The 11,743-nt window shown below is 61.1% G+C and overlaps 2 protein-coding genes across 2 annotated transcripts; one reads left to right on the top strand and one right to left on the bottom strand.

Annotated features, from left to right (window-relative positions):
* Positions 1–476: 476 nt before the first annotated feature.
* On the top strand, positions 477–1,478 carry LHB (luteinizing hormone beta polypeptide). The gene is made up of 4 exons (XM_004693994.2): positions 477–491; positions 589–661; positions 751–935; positions 1,177–1,478. The coding sequence occupies exons 1-4, from the start codon at positions 477–479 to the stop codon at positions 1,417–1,419; spliced, it is 516 nt and encodes a 171-aa protein (XP_004694051.1). The 3' UTR covers positions 1,420–1,478.
* Positions 1,479–1,596: 118 nt separating this feature from the next.
* Positions 1,597–11,594, bottom strand: RUVBL2 (RuvB-like AAA ATPase 2). The gene is made up of 15 exons (XM_004694273.2): positions 11,334–11,594; positions 9,723–9,777; positions 8,150–8,205; positions 7,709–7,850; positions 6,376–6,505; positions 6,171–6,237; positions 4,678–4,784; positions 4,506–4,599; positions 4,046–4,169; positions 3,609–3,703; positions 3,417–3,535; positions 2,480–2,599; positions 2,142–2,271; positions 1,802–1,916; positions 1,597–1,686 (listed from the first exon to the last, which is right to left on the bottom strand). The coding sequence occupies exons 1-15, from the start codon at positions 11,343–11,345 to the stop codon at positions 1,661–1,663; spliced, it is 1,392 nt and encodes a 463-aa protein (XP_004694330.1). The 5' UTR covers positions 11,346–11,594; the 3' UTR covers positions 1,597–1,660.
* Positions 11,595–11,743: the final 149 nt, after the last annotated feature.

Raw genomic sequence — 11,743 nt, 5'->3', positions numbered from 1 at the left:
GGCGCTAGCTAAATCCCCTGGCAGGTCGATGTCCGGGGAACACCAGCCGCGCCCCTCCGGAGGGGCTCCCCCGGCTCGGGAGGGTTTCAGGCTGCCCCCAGACTCTTCCCGAGAAGCCCGAGGGGCGACTTTAATCCTCCCTCTGGGCTCTTCCCCCGCCCCCACCGAGGCAGGGCTTCCCGGCAGGGGGCACCCGGCTTCCTAGACCCAATTTCCTGTGCCCCCAGCACAGCCTGTCTGAACCCAGTGGGTGAATCAGCTTCAGCTGTCTCCTGCTTCTTGGCGTGGAAGCAACCTGGGGGTGGGGTGCGGGTGCTCCACCAGCTGCTCCAGCACCTCCCTGACCTTGTCTGCTGCTCGCCCCCGAGGGGGATTAGTGTCCAGGTTACCCCACCTTGCTGCCTGGCCAGTGGCCTTGCCACCCCCACAGCCTACAGGTATAAGACCAGGTAAACACGATAGGGAAGGAACTGAGGATGGAGCCGCTCCAGGTAAGTCAGTGGGGCCCCTGGGCGCCCCGCAACTCGAGTCCTGGGGCTTGGGCAACACGGTGTGGACTGCCAAAGGCAGGCTTTGGGCGGGAGGCAGGTGGGGCAGGGCCTGAGGGTGGGCATCGGGGGTTCTAAGGTGTCTGGGGTTCCTGGGGAAATCAAAGTGGCGGGTGGGCCCTCAACGCAAGGTCTCTGGCAGGGCCAGGTCAATGAATACAGGGGTCAGGGCTGAGGGCAGCGGTCTCAGGTGGGCTCTGAGGCACTGACCTTTCCCAGGGGTTGCTACTGTGGCTGCTGCTGAGCGTGGGTGGGGTGTGGGCATCCAGGGGGCCACTGCGGCCACTGTGCAGGCCCATCAACGCCACCCTGGCGGCAGAGAACGAGGCCTGCCCGGTCTGCATCACCTTCACCACCAGCATCTGCGCTGGCTACTGCTCCAGCAAGGTGAGCTGCCCCGGGGGGGAGGGCCAGCCCGCAGGCGGGGGATGGCACCGCCCGGCTCCAGGGTGGGTCACCAGGCCAGACCCTGGAAGCACAGGCGGGCGGCTGGGAGGGAAGGGGGGTGTGGCCCGGGCAGGGTGTCCCTGCTGGGCAGGCAGCGCCCAGGGCCTCTGGGAACCTGCGGGCGGCAGTGGGAGCGGGGTGGGCTGCCCCCGGCAGAGGCCCACCTGCCCACGCTCTGCAGATGCGGGTGCTGCGGGCCGCCCTGCCGCCCATGCCCCAGCCGGTGTGCACCTACCAAGAGCTGCGCTTCGCCTCCATCAGACTCCCCAACTGCCCACCTGGCGTGGACCCCACGGTCTCCTTCCCTGTGGCCCTCAGCTGTCACTGTGGACCCTGCCGCCTCAGCAGCTCCGACTGCGGGGGCCCCAGGGCCCAGCCCCTGGCCTGTGAACAGCCCCCTCTCCCGGGCCTGCTCTTCCTCTGAGGCCACCACCCACGGCTGCCCCGACTGCTGGGGGTGGCTGCTCCCCGCCTCCCCTCCAATAAAGGCTTCTGGCACTGCAGTCTGGGCTCGGCTGCCTGCACCGGGGCCCGTGTGCGCTTCTCTGACTCTCGCTCTCTCAGACACACAGTCACTCTCAGTGGATCCAGTTTCAGAATCATTTTATATAAAGTCACTCTGGTAGAAAACAGGGGAGGGCGGAGTGGGCGGGGGCGACATCGGCTCAGGAGGTGTCCATGGTTTCGCCTTCTGTGGGGAGAAGGAAGGCCACGTGGTCAGTGTGGCCCGCAGCGCAGGGCCTGAGCTTCCCCGGCCAGGGCCCTCCTGGGGGCGGGCGGCCTGGGCCGGGCGAGCAGGGACTCACTGAGCTCGTTGAAGAGGAAGGCGTCCTGGTACTCCTTCATGTACTGCGTGGAGCGGGACTCGTCCAGGAAGAGCGAGTAGACCCGTTTGATGTCATCCACCTGCACCTCTGTGCCCTGACGGGGGGCGGTGACACTCAGCGGGGCGTCCCCCGGGGCAGGGGACGTGGGGGCCAGACGGCTTGGGTCCAGATCCCGCCTCAGCCGCCTCCCGGGCCACCTCTCCAGCCCACAGTCTCCTCAATTCTAACACGCACAGATGTCCCGCCTGCGAGGGCCCCTGGGCCTGGGCCAGATGGATCAAAGCTCGCAAGCCGGCTGGGGCCTACCCAGCTGTCTGACCTTGCGTTTCCGGCACACCAGGCTGGCGGCCGTGATGAGCTGGATGGCGTAGCGTAGGGAGGTCTCCAGGCCGATGCGGGTCAGCACCGTGTAGGCGTCCTCGCTCATCTCCACGTCTTCCTCCTCACACCTGCGGGCAGGTGGGGAGGAGTTTCAGGCAGGGCCAGGCCGCAGCAGCAGAAACCCTGCCCTCCTCCTGGAGGCCGCGTGGGGCCTGCGTCCTCACATCACAGGACGCGGCGTCAGAAGGACACTGAGGTGTGGGCCGGGCCACCAACCTCCCCGACTCCCGGCCCAGCCCCCGCCACACAGGCCGCCCGGCCGCCCCAGGCCCGCACCGGATGCGCAGAATCTGCTTCGTGTCCTTCTCACTGTAGGGCGTGGTGGAGACGATGAGCAGGCGGTCCAGCAGGTCGATGGGGATGCCGTGGGGGCTCTGGTAGCTGGTGCCCCGGATGCTGAGGGGGCGCAGGGAGGCTGTCGGGGGATACCCCAGGAAGGCAGCTCCCGCTTCCTCTGTGAGCACCCGCCCACACGCCACTTAACCTTCAGCTCACGGCTGGCGTCACTGCCCGCCCGCGCGGGCTGTCCCGGCCCCTGCGTCACCGCGCGTGGAGCCGGCCGGCTTGGCCAGGAGTCACATCAGGGATTACAGGCCCCAGGCCCCACCCCTGCCGGACACCAAGCTCCACCCGGCAAGGGCAGTGCCGGTCAGCTGTGGCCACACCTGCTCCAGCACGGGGCAGCCCGCAGGACACGGTGGCTGCCATCACCCCTGGAGCCCGTTCTCGAAGGGCTCACACCGGGAGCGAACGAGAACCACTGCTCCTGGGGAAATGCACCTTCAGGCTCCGGAGCTCCTTGGGTCACGGTCATCTTGTCAGTACATGACCTGGCTCCGTGTGCTGGACTACCGACGGCTTAACAGAGTCGCCTGTCTACCCTGAAGGCATGGCCAGCTGCCCGATATCGGGGTGGGGGTGCAGCACTGCACACACGACACTGGGCACCCCGTGCTCCCAAGTATCTCACAGAGCCCTCGTGTCTTCTGTAGCACCGGGGGGCTTGGGCAGTTAGGTGACTGCAGCCTTAGGCGCTCTGTGGACAGCGTGGCCGGCCCTGAAGATCGGGCCCTGGTCTACCCGGCTGAAGGGCAAAGCACCATCCTGTGTGGGCCCCCGCCCTGCCCGACGTGGTGCTCACGACAAGCTCTGCTTCCTGGTGGCAGGCCGCCACCCAGCACGCTCCCCCAGGGGCCCGTGCGGCGCAGCTCACCGGGTGATGCCGCGGTTGGTGGCCATGATGAGGACGGGTGCCATGTCACTCTCCAGAGCCCGGTTGAGGAAGGAGAAGCTCTCGATGTCCAGCATGTGGACCTCATCGATGAAAAGCACCTGGGAGCCACGAGGGGGTGTGTCAGACGCCACACCGCGCCCCTCTCCCCAGCCACCCGTGGGTGATACTCACCCCAGGGATAATCTCGGCTTTGCCCTCCTCACGCCACTCGGCCACCTTGGCATTGATCTGCTCTCGGACTTCTGACTTGATCTCACCTGTGTCACCTGCAGGGGTGGGGTGTGGGCATCAGAGGACCCAGGCCGGAAGGTGGGCAGAGACAGACAATGATGGGATACCGGGCAAGTGGACAGAGAGGCCAAGAGTGGAGCGCTAAGTGGACAGGAGGGCCAGGGAGACTGCAGTGACCCTCCAGGGGTTAGAGAGAGAACCCACAGGGGAGGGGCAGAACACACCCCCTCAGCTCTCCTGAGTGGCCCGAGACAACACTGAGTGGGGGTGTGGACAAGCTGTACCCAGGAGACAGGACAGACAGCTGGCACGGCCTGGGGGGGGGGGTTGGCCATGGGCACGGGACGGGGGAGGCACAGGAGCAGGGCAAGTCTCACCAGAGAAAAGCGCCAGGAAGCCCTGCGTGCGGGAGTTGATGACGTCGATCTCGTGCAGGGACACGGTGTGTACCACCTCCTTGCGCTTCTGGAGCTCCCCGTCCGGGCACTGCACGAACTTGGTCTGCAGAGTGGGTTGGACACGAAGGGGCGTCAAGGGTGGGGAGACCACTGCGAGCTAGTCTGGGAGGTTTGGGGCTCTCTGAAATGGAGAGTCTGGACGGGGTCATGCAGAAGCCCCAGGCCTGAGAGGTAGTCAGGACCGGGGTGGTCGAGTCCTGCAAGAGGTGGGGGCCCCTGGAGACTCAGAAACCCCGAGCAAAGCACCAAATTCAGGGTCCCCAGCTGCGCAAGGTGGTAGAGAGAGCTGGGAACACCAGAACCAGACCCTGAGGGCCGTGGGGGTCATGCACGAGACGGCAGCACCCTGGGGCCCGGGGACACCCCAGGGCAGGCCCACCTGGGAACCCATGGCGTCATAGTCCCGGGCCCGTGTGAAGGAACGGCCCAGCTTGGAGATCTTGCCTGTGGCCTTGTCGATGGTGATCACATCCCTGCAGGGAGGGAGGGCGGGAGTGAGCAAGAGGCTGCAGCCCCCGAGCCTGGCCACCCGACACGGCCCCATTGCTTACCCGGCCTGGACCTTGTCCTTGGTCAGGGACTCGATCATCTTTGTGCCCAGGTCGTAGATGGTCTCCATCTCCGTGGTCTTGAGGGTTAGCTTGCCCACCTTGGAGCCCTGAGGTCGGGGACAGGACAAGGAAGCGCTCAGAAGGCCCCAGTGACTCCCTGAGGTAGCTTCAAAAGGGGCAGGGAAGCTCTGAGAGGAAGACTGTCCCTGTCGTGACAGGAGCTGCCTGGAGACACAGTCGTGTGTCACCCACTGAAGGTCATGGGCACCCCCAGAAAGCCATTAATGAAAAGCACAAGAGATAAGAGAATGCCTAAGAGAGAAAGCACCGCCCCCATGCCCAATGGGGGTGACACTCTTAACATTCACGCCTTCTTATACCCAAATACAAGGTGTTTTGTTTTTGTTGATCGTCAAACTAGGAAACAGACCCAAGCTAAATACAGCCAAGAAAACAAAAGTGCCCCGCCTTGGCGCCGGATAAGCAGCGGCGTTTCCAGGCTCGTCCCGGCAGCTCCAGGGATCTGTCCTCCCCTGCACCGCTTCCTGGGTGAGTCACCCCTTGTGTGGGGCAAGTGGCAGGGGAAAGGGCTGGAGTGACGGGGCTTGGGATTTGTATTTTACTCTTTTGGGGTAGCCCCCCTGTAGAGACAACCCCCCTCGACCGTCAACATTCAACAGTGCCACAGAAGGCTGCTGACAAAGATGGAGAGTGAAGCGGCCTCCCTGGTGGCGCAGCAGGTGAAGCCCAGAACTGTGAAGCCACCTGCAGCCACTGCAGCGCGAGTTCGATCCCCAGCCAGGGAGGTGACCCACAGGGCGCAGCAGACCTCTCCTGTCTTCCCGCTGCTCCCCTCAGCAGTGTATTTCACCAGACTGCCTGCTCTGCTCCACACTCTGTCCCTTGTGAATCCTCTCACCCCCTGCACCTCTGGCCTGTACCCCAGTTCTGAATGCATAAATAAATAACTCTTAAAAAAAAAAGAATGCATGGCTGAGGGATAAAACTCTAAAGAAAAGCGACAGTGGTGGTGGGGAGGTTTGGAGTGTTGGAGGAGGAGGCATCTGTTTTATCCTTGGATGACACACTTATTTGAGCTGTTTCTTTGTATCTGTTTCTTTACAACAAAAAAAGATTAAAGACATTCTTAGTCTGAAAAAAAAGAGCTAATCACAGGATCACGTTCAGCTGGAGGGAACCACCTTTCAGGGCTAAGCTGTATAAATCCCACAAAACAGGTTTTTAAGTCAAACTGTAAGGAATTAACTATGAGAATCTTCCAGATCCACTTTCTCATCATTCCAACACTTGACTTCCCCTGCTCAGTCCGCCCTAAGGACAGGTGCCCCCCCCCCCCCAGCAGAGCCCTACCATGGGCAAGCAGATGGTGTCAATCTGCACCTGGAAAGTTCCACGGGGTTCTGACCTCACTGTGGACCCGGCGCTCCCACCCTCCCGTCCAGGCCACCGCCTAGACTCAGGAGCAGACTCACCGTGCCTGTTGCTGGCCGGTCAATCTGGATCTCCACCACCTCCCCTTCGATGATCTCTGTCTCCTCCCTATCCGAGAACAGAGAGCAGAGGCCCGGAGGGCCGCTGAGTCCCGTGAGCCCGCACGCACAGCCCCAGCTGCCACCACGGGACTGTCCCCAGGCGGCTGGGCGCTGGCACCACACCTGGCGCCTGGTCCGCGCTTACTTAATCCGAACGCCGATGGACCGCCGGAAGGCCTGCGTCAGCGCCTCCGTCTTGCTCATCTCCAGGGAGAAGATCTCGCTGCCGGCGATGGCTGTGAACGGCGTGTCAGGGCCCAGGGCCTGTGCCATGCCTGGGGAGGAGGGCTCAGGTGGGTGGGGTGGCCCTTGTAGTAGGTCCCTGACATCAACACTGTGGCACCCCAGGTGTCCTCCTTCCTCAGGCGGGAGAGAAGCCCAGGGGCGAGGCCTGCACAGGAGGCCAGATCAGAAGCGCACACTGCCCGCCTGTCTCCCAGCCTCGAAGGGCTGTCTGGCCTTGGGGCGTGGGGGTGCTGAGCAGGGAGGCGTGGGGTCCAAGGGGCTGAGAAGAACTAGGAAAGACAGCTCTGGAGTCCAACTGCCTCAGTCTGAATCGCAGCTCTGTCACTCAGCCAGCACCTGACCAGAGCAGCGACGGGACGAGCTTACTTTCAGGCCTGGGACGTGGGGTCGGGGAGCGGGAGGGACTGCTCACGCAACTACTGAGTACAGAGCTCGTCTTTCAGAAGGTTCTGCTGAGCTCTGAGTCAAGACCCCCAGAACCCTCCTGACCAGGGAATTCTTCCGTGCTCCCGATGACCCGTCCAGACACCCAGTCTCAGCCCAGGGCGGAATGACCTGGGAAGCCTCTCCTCACAGCTGCTACCACATTCCTCCACTGCTCCCCCTCTGCTCCCCCACTGGGTCAGGAGCCTTGTCTGTTCCTCACAGGACAGGACACAGCATCCTAAAACAGTCCATGGCCACCCCTGCAACGGACGCTCCAGAAACATCTACGAGAACTGTGTCGGGTCCAGGGTCTGCCACGCTGGAGCACCCGAATAAGAGCTACTTTCCTGTCAGTCTCGCTGCCTGGGCCCTCCACTGAGCACAGGTGGGAGTGAGCGGGACGGGAGGGGAAGCTCGGCGAGGGAGCCGCCCGCCTCCGGAGGGTGAGGGAGCGGCGTGCGCCACAGCCTGCAAGCGGCTGGTGCGTTACAGGAGGCTGCTGTCTGTCTATTCAACGCTCAGCTTCGCCTTCGCTGTTATTTTTCCATAGCCCCAAGTCAATTCAGCAGCAACGACCCAATATAACACTCCTTTCTCCCTCCTACGTGGAGGATGGGCGTGAAGGCTGGAGCTTAAGCAACGCTCTGAGAACAGGGGGTGACCCTGACCTGGAACAAGTACAGAGGCCAGGAGGCAGGTGGGCGGGAGACCACGCAGGTGCTGGGACGGCCCACCTGCCGTGCGGACGCCCGCTGTCTGCGAGCTTGGCCGCACTGACTTGGGGGCGCCCGCCCGAGGCCGCTTACCCATGGCGATGGCCGTCTTCCCGGTGCCGGGCTGGCCTGCGATGAGGACGGCCCGCCCAGCGATCTTCCCTTCCCGGATCATCTCCAGCACCACACCGGCCGCCCGCCGGGCCGCCAGCTGCCCCACCATGCCCTGGGAAGCCTGCGGGGTGGGAGGCAAGGAGCACACGCTGTTACCGCCGGGGCGACCACTGCTTCTTACCTTCCAGCTGGCGAGGTGAAAGCGGACGCTGTAGGCTGGGGCTCTGAGGAAAAGCCAAAAGCCTTTCCTACCTCAGTATTTAAGACTGGTGACGCTCCACGTGACACGGGGCTCAGCTAAACTGTGTAGCCAAAGGTGTGCAAGACCCTAGCACAGCCCCCACACCGCCTGCAGCCTTGGGGGACCCCACCCACGGTCTACACGGAACAGCCACCCCAGCCCGTCTCCAGCTGCTCTACCTGCCGTGGCTCCAAGGCGTCATCCAGCCCCAGCCCGCGGATGTGGGAGTGAGCGCCTGCGTGCGGGGAAGAACCAGAAGACAGTTACTGGCCAGCTCGTGCCAGTGCATGGTCTGAGGTGAGCTTGACTTCCAAGTCCTGGTTTTCTCCTGGGCCCAAAGGGGCCCTGGACCCCAGGCTGACTGGGAGGGTGGCGAGACAAGGTAAATGCTCAGTGGAGGCTCCCGGAGCAGGACCAAGCGGACGGACACCCAGTTAAGGTAACTGCAGCTGGCCCTTGGCAGGGGGCTGGGGGCTGAGGGAGCAAGGTGGCTTTGTGTTTATGGTCTAACTGTAACCCTGAGATGCAGAAGTCTCAGCTCCTCTGTGCCCGGACAGCTTCTGGGCTTTAGCAACGCCACAGACCCACGCTGACGCGGATGTGGGGAGTGGCTGGCAGGTCAGGTCACTGGTCTAGATCACAGGCCAAGACATGGGCTTCCAGGGCTTTATAGGAGAGCAGGGCTTAGCGAACACTAGCCAGGGCCAGCCCCTGGCTTCTGCAAATAAAGCTTTATTGGAACAGTCACACCCGTCCCTTACAGACTGTCCTCAGCTGCTGGGGCAACAGCGGGTTTTCCTCAGCAGAGATGCTTCACTCTCCGGCCTTTAAGAGGCATGTCAACCCCTGCAGCAGACTGTGAGCACAAGGGTCGGCTCTGGAGCAACTCGAGCCTACGTGGTCTTAGCTCCCCGCAGTACCTGGTCCGTTGACAGTGAAAACCTGGACCCGGCCTGTGCGTGCGAACTGCCTTATGCGGGTGACCAGATGGGATGGCCTATCAGCCGATGACTTTAACTGTCCTCAAGGCAAGCTGTCCCTCCACACACAGGTGGGAAGGGGCGCCTGCAGTGTGCGCCCGGAACCCCCGCTCACAGCCACAAAGCCCTTAGCTGCCTCTTAGGGAGGCACCGAATGGATGAGTGTGAACGAGAGGGGAGTTTCGTCCCTGCAAGGAAAGCTCTTTGCGAAGACAGCTCACGCCACCAAGCACCAGCTCCCAGAATTCATAGCTCACTCTCTGTGCAAGCCAGGCCCCGGATCTGACTGCTCCGAGTCTCGGCCATGTCAGCTAAAACCTGGATGGCGTCAATCCCTGTCTTGCGAGGTTACTTAGGACTCAGCGGGGCACAGCCTCATGTAGCTCATGGTTATCTACTGAGCATCTGCTCTGCCAGGTCCTGTGCTGGGTTACGGATGAGAAGACCCGCTGTCTGCCCGCAGGAGCTAATGCCTGTGTGTGCTGGGTACATGGGACATTCAGTTCAGAACTGACCACTAACAGTCGGCAGCAGCCACTTAAGTGACCTCCATATAGGAGGCCAGTACACCCAGAAATGCCTCGGCTAGTTAAGACAGTAGCACAGTGCTGGGTTGGGGTTTGATGAGGCCCCTGTATGTCATCTGACCCTGCTCTGGAACTCTGGGTGCTCCATGACAACGGGGAGCCAGTGGGCTGGCTGCCTTTGGGGATCCCGGGCAGGCGGGCTTTGTCAAGGGTGACCCAGGCTAGGGCTCCCCATCCACACTCACCAATCCGCTCAATCCTCGTCACATCCCGGATCTCTGGGACCTTGGTTGTGGCTGTCTGGGGGGGCAAAGATACATCAGAAGAGCCCTGTGGTCCCAGATGTCACCAAGTCCACCTCTGTCTCTCTGCCTGCTTCCATGACAAATCCTTCTACTCTTTTCCCACACAGGCACGCAAATGACAAGAGTCACTCCCACCCTTGTCTGTTGTCATCAACCAAGCAATTAGTTGCCTGACCCCATGAGAGTGTCCCCCAAAGACAAGATCTGTGTGTTTTAATCACAGCGGTTCTGTCTCCAGGATCTAGCACTTATTCGCGCCCAGGAATCTTTTGATAAAGAACTTTACCCTGCTCCCCATAACACAAAGAAGGCCTCCAGATGGACAGTCTGGCCCTGCATAGTCACCAGCCCCTTTAGTCATTTGGCCATAAGGCCTTTGCACGTGCTGGCCCCCAAGTCCAGCCTGTCCCCTCCCTCACTGAATTAGAGCCAAGTGTCACTCACTAAGGGAGGTCCTCCTCGACCTCTCTTTCTACAGGGCTAGTTCTAGGGTCTCTGGATGTCCAGGCAGAAGGGCCTCCCATGCAAATATGAAGGCCCCGTATAATTTGACATTCACAAGGGAGACAGTTACATCAGGTTCCCGGCTCAGTGGGTGTGTCTCTCATGCAGGTCCAGGACTAAATCTGACTTGTTCCCTCCAGGGCTCAAGGTTTGGGATTTGAATGAATGAGATCCTAAAGTTTGGGGCTCATTCAAAAAGCAGGTACAGAGGACTCCTGTGTCCTCAGGTCTCCTAGACAGGAGTCAGCTTCCCTCCCTTCTCATAAAAGAGAAGCTCTCAGAGCTTCCCTACCTCTCACCATGAATGCTAATAGCTGACAGCACAAATGTGGCCACAACCCAAAATGTACATCAACTGATGAGCGGGAAAACAAGATGTGGGCTATCCATACAATGGGATATTGCTCAGCCACAAAAAAGAAACGATGCACTGCTACATGCTACAAAACAGAGAAACTTGGAAAACCAGCTCCCAGCGTCCCTTCAATAAAGTAAAAGAAGCCAGACACAAAAGGTCGCAGTGTAGGGTTCCACTTATATAGAACACCCAGAACAGTCAAATCCATAGATTGGCGGTTGTCTGGGGCTGAAGGGAGATGGGAAATTGGAGGGGGACAACCAAGGCTCCTGGATGTCTTGGAACATAAGATAATAGACACTTCGCCAGAGTTTAGGGCAAAGGAGTGGGGATCTGGCTGTTGATTGTGCCCAGAAGATTGAAAGTTGGAGATTCCGTTACGGGGGTGGGGGTGGGATGGGATCTGATCAGTAAGCCGTGAATATCCACTTAAACCCCAGATACAGGAATAACCGGCCCCTTTTCTTCTCCCTCGGACCCCGAGTCCAGGCCCCCGGCCTCCCTCAGACCCGGGGGTCCAGGTCCCCTCCTCCCTCAGACCCCGAGTCCAGGCCCCCGGCCTCCCTCAGACCCGGGGGCCCGGGCCCTCAGCCTCCCCTCCGCTCAGTACAGGAGTCCAGACCCAGCCCGTCCTCCCTCAGCTTGGCAGTGCTGGTTCGTTCCTCAGCCCTCAGCATGCCGACACTTACCACGGTTGCCATGATGCTCAACAACCGCCAATATCCTAACGGAAACGGAAATGCGCTAGAAAGAAGCCGCTTTGGGCCACTCTAGCCTTTCAGGTCCTCCAACGAGCTCGGTGGTGCCTCATAAATATGCAAACAATCCTTGAGGGGGCGTGGCGTCCCTTTTTAGGTCCTGCCCACCCGTCGGGACTGCTGGAGTGCCCGGCGCTCCTGGGTCCCTTCCCGATGCCTCCTGACTCCTCCTCCTTTTACCCAGGCCTCCTTGCTGAGGCCGATTGCAAAATTCTAATCACTTCTAGGGCAACCACACGTCCCCCACGCTCCTTTTCCTACGCTCTTCCCTCCTACCAAGTTTGGGTAGCGTCAGACTGACAATACTGACAGCCAATCAGCTAGCGCTGTGGTAATCCCCG

Source organism: Condylura cristata, unplaced genomic scaffold (assembly GCF_000260355.1).
Source record: "Condylura cristata isolate star-nosed mole 26May11 unplaced genomic scaffold, ConCri1.0 scaffold00041, whole genome shotgun sequence".
NCBI lineage: Eukaryota > Metazoa > Chordata > Mammalia > Eulipotyphla > Talpidae > Condylura > Condylura cristata.
This window is presented reverse-complemented; position numbering and strand designations above follow the sequence as displayed.